The sequence below is a fragment of the Lycium ferocissimum genome, chromosome 3, assembly GCF_029784015.1.
Source record: "Lycium ferocissimum isolate CSIRO_LF1 chromosome 3, AGI_CSIRO_Lferr_CH_V1, whole genome shotgun sequence".
NCBI classification, from domain to species: Eukaryota; Viridiplantae; Streptophyta; class Magnoliopsida; order Solanales; family Solanaceae; genus Lycium; species Lycium ferocissimum.
Window position 1 is genome coordinate 65,439,441 of NC_081344.1, and position 12,988 is coordinate 65,452,428.

The window sequence follows — 12,988 nt, forward strand, 5'->3', positions numbered from 1 at the left end:
CTTAAAAAGGTGTCCGAAAATAACCCGACCTTCTAGGTTCGAATCCCTGCTTGGTCGAAAAAAAAAAAAAAATCGCAAGGCAAGGCTTTTGCAAAAAGTCTGTCTTATGCGGCAGACTTTGCCTTAAGGCATAACTAAAAGTCTGCCTTATAAGGCAAAGTCTACCATCTCCGATAAACTTATAGTTACACCTTAAGGAAAAGTCTGCCGTCTCCGGCTAGGTTTTATGTAACTTCGCCCGAATAGGCAGAGGTTCATCGAAACCTATGCCTTGCGAAATTATTATTATTTTCGACTCTGTTTGGTTTCGAACCTAGAACCTTGGGGTATTTTCAGCCACCTTTTTAAGCGAAGAGAAAATATTAAAGACCAACGAATTGAGGGGCAAAAATTAAAGACCAGTCCGTATGAAGGGAAATCGTGCAAATTGCCCCACACCGTATAGTATTCTTGGACCATTTAGCCTAATAACTAGACTATGATTTGACATGACGAGTATGAAGATGGCAGATTGTGTCATGAGAACCGGCTTAGTACCTTTGCTTGTCTATGGGTTGGTTTACGACATTTACCCATAGCTTTGAAGACGCATACACATCCTTTAGACTTTGGTGATCATAAGCACCTTGACAATATGAGTGACACAGAGACACGTTGAATCTCTAACCCGTGAATAATGATAATCAGTAACACTTGGAACTTAGTTCGAGGAGGAGATTGTTAGGTGTACAAACAAAGTCCCACATTGGTAGCTAAAAAGAAAAATGAGCTATTTATAGGGTGTTGAATACTTTGAATGGTGTGAGGCCTTTTGGAGAAAACAGTGCGGACTTGACTCAAAGCGGACAATATCACACCATATTAAGAGTATTCTTAAATCGTTTAGCCCAAAAGAGAATTCCTTTGATTTTTAAAATAAAAATCTCTTTTTAGGAGTTAAAGAGGTGTGACAAACGCAAGTTACCTTACATAATCGTCTTATAATTCATTAATAATTATGTTATCAATATTTACCTTACCGTTTTTTAGTACTATTCATGGATTATAATTCATGTACTACAATTCTCGTGTTGCTATCTTAGACAAGCGTGCTTGTGTTTTCGATGGTTGCATAGCCCACATGTCTCCATGTGGGCCTCCAAATGCTACGATTCTTAAATCACATGTCCATGACAACCCCCGCCCCCCACCTTCCACCCCGCCCTCACCCCCCACCTCCCCCTCCAATTTTCAGTCTAGCAAATATCCGTTAGAAAAATCAATCAAGGATGAGTGTGAAATGTGAATGTTGCAATTTTTGTATAAAGCATTTGTTATTTTATATTCTTTTAGTACAAAACCATGTGACTCTACAAAAATATTGATGAAATTAGACTTTGACCCACCTTTCCACGTCCTTTGACCAATCGCGATCAGATGCATGTTTCATGGAGATACGATCAGGAAGTTGAGTAATACTTACCAAAACCGTAATGTTAGTAATTTAATTTTTGTTTTAGGAAAACAAGAAATATATGTACTTTTTTTCAAAATTAGTGGTGTCCTAATTAAGTGAGACGTTTCAGACTTTCAGTAGAAATAGACGGTTGTTTAAACAATTATTTTTTATAATTAAAGGTATTGATTATTTTCACGAGGTGTGCAAAACCCTTAAATGACAGATAATATGGTCCTAATCTGGTCAAATTTATTTGTTCAGTTTCTTATCTTCCATGTTGCAGAGTATGTAAAGAAAAAGAAAAAAAGAGATCCCATGCGTTATTAATGTGAGGTGGAACCCCGTTCGTTTTACCCATAGTGGCAAGTTTAATCGATATATGTGCTTGTGACTTTTATTGGAGTACTTATGAATTAATTGAGGTGAGCATAAAATGCTCTGGATACCATCGTTGCTGAAAAAACAAATGAATTAGAGAGACAATACAAGAAAATTGAGCAGCAAATACTTATTACAATTATGATTGAACTAACAATCCTCATCAATACACAGTTTGTGAAGTCCCCGACACAAGAACAGACAGAAGGTTCAAAAAGTTTAACAGCATATATGCAACGAATTTAGTCATTATTCAACTATAGTTTACTAGTACAATAAGCAGAATCTGAGTTATGTATGGATCAGGGTGGATCCTATTCTTGACTATAAATCTATCACGTTAGTTACAAGTTTGTGTTAGCTTACTATCGACAATATATGTATGAGATAATGATTAAAAACACACTTGAACTATCATTTTTTCACGAGTTTTACACTTCAACTATTAACTGTTCTCTTTTTCTACATTAACTATCATCATCTATGTATTAAAAACACACCTAGTTGATAGTTTAGGTAGGAAAAAGAAACAACTGATAGTTGGTCTAATCAGCTTCGAGGTGTGCTATCATACATAGATAGTGATATTTCAGGTAGGAAAAGAAAACAAATGATAGCTGGGGTATGAAACTCGCAAAAAAGTGATAGTTCAGGTGTGTTTATGACTATTAACTCTAAACGTATTGATGTTGTGCTATAGTCACTTTACTCAAAAAACAAAAAAACAAAAAAGTTTGATGCACTAGCTTGCGCTATGCGCGCAATCCAGGATAGGGGAGGGCCACATTATAATTAGGTCAAAGATTGTTTCGACGGCTTAAACTTGTGACCTCTTGGTCACAAAACGGCAACTCTTACCGTTGTCCCAAAATTCCCTAACAAGAAAATGAAAAAAAAAAAAACTAAAAATTCTTAAAATTAAATAGATCAATACTTTTTTCCAAACTTCTTATTCAACTAGGTAATTTAATTGGGATATTTGACTGAAGAATTAAGTCATCAATAGGATCAGCATCAAAACAAAACTCCAAATGGAGATTTATTTTCATGCATGTGGTGGTTCAGCTGCAGCATCTCAATTAAGTTTCAAATTGAGTCTAAGCAGCATCATTAAAAATTATTATACACTTTGAAAATTGGTATTTTCTGACTCAAGCACCGTACATAAGCACTTGCAAGAACGTTATTATTCCCAATTTCCAATTAGTTTAATAGTAATAATCTTCTTTTTTTCAAAACCAACAAGGCAGTATTCAATTCATTCAAGAGATGTCCCAAGTACAACATCATCTGTAAGACTGTAACCCATCTTGGTAATACATATTTCCGAAAAAGAAAAAAATTATGTAGAAGCGAAATGGAAAATTCAGCTAAACTATCAGCGATTATTTTATTCTTTTATATAACCATTCGATATCTGGAATCCATAGTTCGATTAATTTAAATTTGTGTCTCATAGCCCTATTTAATGAAGTGCTCTCTATGATTGATCCATTTCCAAGGGAACAAGATGAGAAATTACGTTCCAAGATTTAATTTAGAAATATATACAATATTTAGAGTACATGTGCCTTCACAAGTAGCATGAATCTCCCAAGAAGCATGAAGTCCAAATATATAATACACCTATATAATTTAGCTATGATCCACATATAATGTAAGGCACATTATTAATGATCATGAAATCGACCCAATATGTGCAAAATCTTGGTTGAAATGTGAAATTGTATATCTTCTCAATTTTCTCATAAAGATATGGAGACATCATGCATGGAGATAAAGGATAAAAAGGTAAAGAAAAATGCAACTCATTAAGTTGGATGCCAATGAACATGTACAAGTTGAGTGACAACTTATATTAATGGAATTGTTATATGATGTTCCCTAAACATAAGATTTGATTTTATCAAATTTTCTCTTCCGATCCGTTCCCTATCCTGCAGGATTTCATTTCGAAGAAAAAGAAACAAACAAAAAAAAAATGTATACAAATTACTCTATTGGTGCTGTTTGACTGACATGGGAATTTTGAAATTTGTTTGATACTTAACTTGAACATAAGTAAACTACTACTAATACTCTTTCAATAAGGTTCACAATTAATCACGTTAATTTTCTGAAGAACATGTCATCAAGAATAAATTGAGGCTAAAAGTATTAAATATTCTTAGAAAAATGAGAAATGATGATCTCTTTTGGAATGAACATCCAAGAAGGTGATCAAAAACATTTGGAATATTAATTAAGGACGAAGTAAATACTGTCATATGTATATATAAAAATAAATAAAAATTAAAAAAAAGTGAGTCCTTTGTCAGCATGTAAAATAAAAGGGAATTATTATTATTTAGGAGGTGAAATTATTTTTCTTTTCTTGGCTCCAAGTATAAGAATTTTATGTGATTATACGGTTTTGACTTATGATAATTTTCAACAATTTTAAATACATAAATTTTATTTCTCAAACTCAAGAAGATGAAGTCCATATCGATGTGTTGCAAATGCAATAACATCAAACTAGTTGGAGTTGGCTACATGAATTCCTTATCATCCATGTTATCACTCCATACGAAATTAAATTTATTGATCGCCATAATTTAAACTCTATTTTAGTATTATTGGACCTCTATTTTTTCACATAAAATAAAATGATAAATATGAATATTCACACATAGCCTCAAGAATTGTAACCCTGGGATGCCCTGCACCAGGGTATAAATCCAAGAGAAGAAACACAAGCTTACAGCTCATAATTCTCAAATAATCATTGATCGTACCATAGTTTTAATTTGACTGTTCTTTAAGTTCGTGAATCTCTAGCTTCAATAATAACCTCGACTTCACCAATTCACACCATCAAAAAAACGGTAATTACAGTAGTTCCATCAATATTACTACCCGTTTTTAAAAAACTAAATTACTTCCTCCGTCTCAAATTACCGGTCGTGATTTTATTTTACACGCCTCTTAAAAACATTAGTTCGGAGAGTTTTTCTTAAACTATTTTACCATTCGTTGAGCTTTGAACAACTATAACATCACCCTATATATAATTGAGTTGTTTGTAGTCTTCAAGAACAAAACTACTATGGATAAAATGGAAAAACATAATTAATTTTATCTTGAACCTCTAAAATGACAAATAATTTGAGACAACTATTTTTAGAAATCATGACATATAATTTGTGCCCTAGGGAGTATTATTTATCTCTAACTCTTTAAACATCTCACTTAATTAACAATCCGCTAATCAAAACATTAAGCTAAATCTTGAAAAGAATGTGCAAAAATGACTCTTTATTTTTCTAAAACGTCAAATATTATAGAACGGCAGAATGGAAGTGAAAAAAGAAAAAGAATAAGGTTCTATGAGTCTGAAAAAAGAAAGATTAGTTCGAATTTGAAAGAAACTAGACTAACAAACATTGGATACTCTACTACTTCTAATGGTTAATTAATTTGTTGAATTAATAAAATTAAAATCTCACGACAAGACACACTGAGAAAAAAAGCATCTCACAGAAATGCAGGAACATAGAAATCACCATATCATTGTCCGTAGAAGAAGTGAAACACATATATAGGTAATCTTCAATAATTTTAATGAGTCACTGACCATTTTGAGAAAATGACATCGAAATTTCAACATCATTTTGTATAGTAAGGGTCCAATTTCAAATCGATCCTTTCACATTTCCCATCAACCTTCTCACCACTTTCATATTTTTTTTTCTCATCCGATATTTGATATTCATTTTAGGTCTCAATTAATTCGAATTGTGCTGTAAAATCTTACTATGGTGATAAAATATTTTATAAAAGGCGACTTCATATCCAAGTTTAAACCTAACACCACTTTAAATAATAGAAGAGTATTTATGACTACTACAATGTTTGATGGTTCCAACACTTCCTCACGGGCATGCGTACTTTGCCCTTCACCAGAAATTTAAATATTCCATCAATTGTCTAATATTAATCGTTTTAACAAATTAAATTCGCTTAAAATAATTTACATAAAAAAAAGCCATTTATTACTTTTCGATTCCTCCACTTTTTTACAAATAAAATTAAATTTGAACACCATATGGAATAGACAGAACAGTATTGCATGTAGCACCATCAATTTAGAATTGCATCTTCATAAAAGTTTATGATCTCCATAAGGATGAAGTATCACATCGGTTCAAGAAAAAAAGCCAATGAAGTTGTGCCACAACAGCATTAGTTGATCATACATATCATATGTATATGTATAGAGTTTGCATGCTATAGAATCATAGCAAAGAGTTAGATGTAAGCATTGATATATATGGCGCTATAATATACTTTAAATAAAAGAAGCACTCGTCAAACCAAATTCAAAATTGAAAAAAGAAACTCTACAAATTGTCACTATTGTCCTTCTTTTCCAAAAAATTTAAATCTATGAAATAAGTAAGAGCCTGTTTGAAGCAGCTTATAAGCTGTTTTTTTAAAGTTAAGTCAAACGGGCCAACTTATTTTTTGGCTTATTTTAAGCAAAAAATGGTTTATAAGCTGGTCAACCAAACACTCAAAAAAACTAAAAACAACTTATAAGCTGTTTTCAGCAACTTATAAGCTAAGCTAAACTTATAAGCTAAGCCAAATGGGCGCTAAATTTAAACCACTCTGCATGACAAGAGGTTAGACATAGACCCCACTAATTTTTAATAATAATTAAAAAGTGAATACATGAAGGAGAGGTTAGACATAAACGTCCCCACAGTTTGAGTTAAAAAGTAAATAAATGAAAAGGAAGGTTATAATGTTGATGAATCAGAATTTTGTTAACCGCTATAAATAAATGCCAACTCCTTTGCTTCATTTTGTCTAGCCTCTTTGAACAAACTTTTCACACTCTTCCCTTCTACCATTCATACATACACAAATTGGTTTACACTCAAAAAACAAACCCCTCTCCTACTTTAGCTTCTTAGGAAAATCTTGAGAATTAACCCTCTCTTCTTGTTTCATGAAAGTTCACTAGAGCGAGATTGGATCAACATCATAAAGCAACTCGAATCCGAGGAGAAAGATAGAGTCATTGTTGTTCTGACAACAGTCAGAACACGTGAAGTGAGGGCGTGGTTTCATTGAAGGCCATAACAATAATGGAGTATTACATGGATGAGAAATGGAAACTATCAAATGAAGATCCTAATAATCATTCTTACAATTCCTCATCCAAGTCATCTCTAAGGAGGAGCTATTCACAACATTGTCCAACAAGTTCAGATCCTCCTCTCCCAAGGAGTTTTTCACAAAAGACTAGTTCTTCTTCCAAGTCTAGGCTTTCAAAGAGTTCATCCCAAAGGTCTACAAATTTCAAAAGCAAGGTTAAGGAACAAAAGGCAAAGTTTTATATCGTAAAGAGGTGCATCGCGATGCTTGTACGATGGAACAAGCATGACAAGCACAGAGATTCCTGAGAGCAACTGTACTTAATTTTAGCGATTGAACTTTTCTCAGGTCACCACGAATGGCTAGCTCTATTTGCAGCGATTTTAGTTGTCACAAAAAGTCTGATTTCTTGTAGTGAGAGTAATGATTAGTCAATGTATTTTGTGCAAGGAAGAGTACTCTTCTATTAATTTTCCTTCTACTTGTATTTGGATCAGATTGTAACTTGAACAGGGAGGGCAGTGAAACTTCAAGAGTGTACCACATTGCAAATTAATTAAAAATTGTAATATATGATAGTATAAGTTTTTGATTAAATTATTTGCATTATTGAGTTCTGTTAAAAACCGTGTCACATGGTGTAACTGGAAAATAAGTTGTTATTGTCTGGCCCCTATTCAAGAAAGATTCCTTTTTAGCAATTGGAACTACCAATTATAAGAGACATGACAAACTATATCTGCCTTGAAATGGTCACCATTTGTCCCCTTAGAATCAGTAAGAGGTGGCAGCATATATACATTATATGATAACAAAATCACACATCACTCCATTATTGAATTTGAAATTACTCTTTTCACCTTTAGTTCATTAATCGTGAGTAGGAAATTAGGAATCAACCCTCCCCTTTGTAAGGATATTCATCATATTTCACTTTTTCTTTCTAGAAGGTGAGTGTATGCTATGGAGGTATCCTTTAGGAAACAATATAGGAGAAATTCTAGCCTAATAACATTCGGCCATATAGTTTACAAAATATGTATATAGTGTAGACAGTGTATAGTCTATACTAAATATACATATAATATACATATTATACACAACATATACATATCTATACACAGCATATACAACCGAAGTGTATAGAAAGTGTATACTTCAACCATATTTGATAAACTAGATGGCCGAAGAGTACATCTATGTAAGTTTCCCAAGAATATATCCGTGTGAGATGAACATTTAAGAAAGTCAAACGCTGAAAATAATTTCCTTGAGATAAAATATATTTCACCGCACCAAAAGAAAAAAAGTTTTAACTTATAATGCTAATAGTACTTTAAATTCTTTTACACAATAAGTGTATTTTAACATGTTAGGATAGTTATATGCTCTACTTTCCACTGATGTTTGATATATTACATGTGAAATAACTACACATTATCCAGTGAATATATACAAATTATGCTTTTACTCAAGACTTTAAGCGGCACAATATATGATGTGTATATAATGTCGTAGCATCTCTAATTTCTTGGGGTGGTTCAACCTGGAGCATAGCTATCTTTGGTAAAGGGGTTTAATTGAATCCTTTTCGCTGAAAATTATATTTGTATAAAAAGGGTAAAAATATAACATCATAGTATCTCTCCTTAACATAGGTTTTTAGTGTGACGTTTTTTAGATTTGTCTGAACTCTTTACTCAATTTTCTGGCTATGCCACTGGATTCGACCATGATGAATAGCTTAGTTTAAACAGAAAGCCACATTGCATATACATTTTCCTTCAAAAGCCATATTGCATATACATTTTCCTCATTGAAGGAAAGAACTTTTAACATATTAAAGGAGTGAACTTCTTACAATATATGTTTGCTTCCTTTAAAAATCGGTAGAAGGCAAAGTTAGATAACCCAATATGCAATATATCAATAATTCCAAAAATGAGTATAACAACGACTTATAAATATAATTTCTTCCTATATTTTATTTTATGTGACATTTTTGTAATTTGTTCTAAGAAAGTAACACCTTTTTATAATTGAAAATAATTTAAGCTTTAAAATTCTCGTTTTACCCTTAATAACATTATTTTATATATAGCAATACCAGCGACATAATATATTTAAGATTACAAGTTTCAAGAAAAGAAAAAAAAATTCTTAATATTGTGTCCAATCAGACAAATTCACATAAGATTAAACGAAGAGAATGATTGTTATGATATTATGATTTAGGAGTTAGGTGCATTTCCGGATGAACTTTCACTACTAAAAGAACATGAATTAGCAACGTACAAATTTTATAGCTAAACAACAAAATTCGTCACTAATCATATTTAGCAACAGAATAGCGATGAATTATCAAAAATTTCTATCGGCAAAGAGCAATTTAGAGATGAATTAGCAACGAATTTCGTAATTCACATTTATTTTGTAGTGTCGGACTATCATAACTAAGTTCATGCATAAGATATAATTGAGTGTTTTTATTCAAACTAATCTTTATTTTTATGGTTTACATGATTGTCTTTTTGGCTCCATATTTTTCATGTGTTGATAATATTAGGGTAATTTTAACTTGTTTGATATTTTTCTAAGTGTACGTAGTGCCATATCGGGGGGGGGGGGGGGGGGGGGTTGTGGATCCTGATGTACATGTTTCTATTCTCTACTAATTATAGCAAAGACACATGCAGATTTATAATTTATTTGAAATGGATTCGACTTTGAAAATTCTTAATACTGAACATATTGAACTTTTGCAAAACATCATCTTTCCTTTCAAATTGGTTGCATATTGATGAATATGACTTGTGATAGCACAATAAATTAGAAGATCTCTTCTCAAGAAATTTGTTTATAAAAATACAATAATCAATTCTGAACTGAAAAAAATACATCCACACATAATTCAATTTTAGATGAAACAAAACAATGGAATTAACGAGTTAAAGCCAGTAAATTCAAGAAAATTATGAATATTCACTTAGTCCCATATCATGACAACAGCAATAACCCCAACACCTAGAAGCACAGCAACAAACTTGAAAAATTGAGTGTCAAAATAACATTTGTTTTGTGGTTTAAACCCTTTTGCTATAAGGTGATTGATTGCCACATAAATGAAAACCCCACATGCAAGTGCCATTGAAATAGCGTAAGTCCAATCAGCTGTACGTCCTTCACTTGTTGCATCAATTGCAATTCCTATACCTACACCTATAGGACTTGAAATAGCAAAGGCAAAAGAGTAAGCACAAGTGAGTAGAAATGGCCTCTTTGGTATCATCCTTAGAAGTGCAATGCCCATTGCAATGGCTGCAAATATCTTGTGTAATGAAATTGTCCATAGGTTTCTCCATGCTTCTCCCTTTGTAGCTGAGATAATTGAAGAATGCAAATTAGAGGATTATATATAAGCCATAAAAGTACTTTATCGACGATAATTTCTTTTGTTCTGAGTTTAACCATCCGGTATTCAAAGTTCACTACCCAATTAATCGGGTAGGCCTCGGATTTAAGAGCTCTCTACCAAAAAGATCTCCACTTTCAAGGCTCGAACCTGACACTTCTGTTGAAAGACGAAGGAATGCTAACTATCCCGCCACATCCCTTGGATTTGAGATTATGAGAGATGGTCACAATAAGCAAATAGATTTTACAAAATAAATATAAGATGCAACTAAAGAAGTAAAACTCTGGTTTTATTTTTGGCATAATACATAAACAAGCACTCAAACTTGGCCTCAGATGGCAACTAAACACTCCAACTTTAAGAATGCACATTTAGACACCTCAACTCGTCTCCACTGCTTCAGTTGTACACTTCTACTTACAAAATGATCATCTAGACAACTCGAAAATTTATGTGCAATCAGCATCGGGTGTCCATGAGACACAGTGGGGACAAGTTGAGGTGTCTATATGTGCACTCCCAAAGTTGAGTCTTCTTACCAATTTGAGGCAAATTTAGTCTTGTTTATGTATTCTGCCTTTATTTTTCTATCTTCCATGTAACACATTCCTTAGATGTTCGACGTTAATAACTATTCACAACCATAATGTTTATCGTTAAAAGTTAATAAGATAATGCTCCACATTTGGTTTCTGAAAAGAGCTATAGCTTGAGAAGTGAGCTTGGTGAACAGTGATCTTGCTAGTATGGTCTACTTACAAGCAAAATTGAGTTTGTTTAAGATTTTTGATTTAGTGTACTCATAGTATAGAGAGAGTTTTTACATGACTATCAAGTTAATTGTGCATAAACAAGTAAAATTTCATATTAAACCTAGTATGTTACATGAAAATAAAACATTTATCTGTTATATCCAGTTAATTGGAATGATGGTGTAAAAAATGTTTTACACTGTCAATGTCTATAACTTATAATCAGAATCTCTTGGAAATACTCCCTCCATACAAATATACAATGCATGATGAACAAAAAGTTCATGCTATTGAAATAAAGCAAGAAAGATAAATTTTCAATTCCTTAAAATCATACACTAGTAGGAGTAGTTTATTTACCTGATACTCCAACAGCAATGCCTTCAAAAATAGAGTGGAAACACAATGCAAGAATGAGAAGTATTGTATCACCAAGTGAAGTTGTCTTTAGAAAAGGATTTGTTCCATGTCCCTCCTCAACATTAGTTGACCTTCCTTCTTCTTCCACTTCAACTTTGGACTCACTTGATTCATTTATACCCTTTGTCACAAACATAATAATGCAATCACTAAACATAGTGAGAAGGTAACCTGCCAAAAAATGCATGTCATAAATTATTTTGTTAGAATCACCTAATGAAAAAATTTAAAAAAAATTCACGCATTTTTCTGATTGCAAGGTCCCAAGTAACCGGCATTGGACATATATAGGGAGGGGAACCAAGTTTCTAATTATGTTGCTCTGACACTTGAAAAATGCCTCTAGATACATCTCGGATCCCCAAAAGCAGTGCATTTTGGAGGGTCTAACAAGGGTGGGACGATATTTTTAGAGAGTACAAGCAACATAGGTTGTTGATGGCGTAGCAAAAATGAGTTCAAGGAGAATGAAAAGGAACAACGTTACGATAGTGAAATGAATGTCTTCCCATCACTGATACACTCCTATATCTACCCCATTCTATTATCGAATGAAATTATAAACAAAGTAGATTGGAAAGAATATCCACCAGAATTTAAATGGAGTTCCTCGAAGAGTAAACTCCGGGAAGGTAAAGTAGAAATTAGTATGAGAAAATACATTAAAGTAGCCAAAATATATGAACACGTTTAATTCAATGAAAAGAAATCTTTTTCCCGATCCATTTATTTTCTTAAGACACCATACTCATACTAGACTTCAAAGGAACAAATTTCACTAGAAAGGTTCCTAGTTGTAATATGATGCGGTGATATTATTAAGAGTTTAAGTTGTATACATGAAGTTTTTACACTATCAAGTGACCTAAAGGATATTTACAAGTAAGCCTCCTTAAAATATGAAAATTTATAATTTTAAAAATAAGACAAATTCGTTTGCTACAACACGTAAGTATATACAGTAGTATTCTATTTAGTAGCAAAAAGAAAAAGGAGGCAACCTGCACAAGTCAACATGAAGGAAAAGGGGTACTCTTTCTCCGTAAGTATACCAAAAGTTGAAGCAGAATCACTCAAGAAATGCATCAAAGAAGTCCCTAAGAAAACACCACCAGCAAATTGAGTCCCTAACAACAGAAAACTCTCGTTCCATCGATAAAAATAAGGCGATACGCCACCAGCAAATGTGCTCACAAAGAGTATGATCAAGCAATAAACTTTAACAAGAATCAATCCCCTTGCGCGTAAATTAATATTTGCATCTCCATCTGAATCTGAATCATGATCAGCACCTCCATGACCATTGATAGTGAAAAATTGCAAGAACAAGAATAGGGCTAGTGTTAACAGAGTAGTTGACTTCTTGATGGAAGCCATGATCATTTCTTGTGATTTTCTTGTGCTATGAGAATTAGTTGAAGTTAGTTAATGTATAAGAAT

The 12,988-nt window shown here is 32.7% G+C and overlaps 2 protein-coding genes across 2 annotated transcripts; one reads left to right on the top strand and one right to left on the bottom strand.

The window, feature by feature from the left end:
• The first annotated feature begins 6,652 nt into the window (after positions 1 to 6,652).
• Positions 6,653 to 7,558, top strand: LOC132051186 (small polypeptide DEVIL 9). Its single transcript, XM_059442443.1, has one exon. It carries the CDS (start codon positions 6,952 to 6,954, stop codon positions 7,267 to 7,269), a length of 318 nt encoding a protein of 105 aa, XP_059298426.1. The 5' UTR covers positions 6,653 to 6,951; the 3' UTR covers positions 7,270 to 7,558.
• A 2,343-nt stretch (positions 7,559 to 9,901) lies between these two features.
• Positions 9,902 to 12,988, bottom strand: LOC132050421 (zinc transporter 1). Its single transcript, XM_059441654.1, has 3 exons — positions 12,550 to 12,988; positions 11,489 to 11,719; positions 9,902 to 10,339 (listed from the first exon to the last, which is right to left on the bottom strand). The coding sequence occupies exons 1-3, from the start codon at positions 12,929 to 12,931 to the stop codon at positions 9,948 to 9,950; spliced, it is 1,005 nt and encodes a 334-aa protein (XP_059297637.1). The 5' UTR covers positions 12,932 to 12,988; the 3' UTR covers positions 9,902 to 9,947.

What these genes read in the sequence shown, in the direction of transcription:
- LOC132051186 (XM_059442443.1), top strand. Translation starts at nt 6,952, where the DNA reads ATGGAGTATTACATGGATGAGAAATGGAAACTATCAAATGAAGATCCT.
- LOC132050421 (XM_059441654.1), bottom strand. Translation starts at nt 12,931, where the DNA reads ATGATCATGGCTTCCATCAAGAAGTCAACTACTCTGTTAACACTAGCC. An exon ending in CTTCATGTTGACTTGTGCAG is followed by an intron (nt 11,720 to 12,549) that starts GTTGCCTCCTTT and finishes ATTTTTTGGCAG; the next exon opens with GTTACCTTCTCACTATGTTT. An exon ending in CATTGCTGTTGGAGTATCAG is followed by an intron (nt 10,340 to 11,488) that starts GTAAATAAACTA and finishes CAATTATCTCAG; the next exon opens with CTACAAAGGGAGAAGCATGG.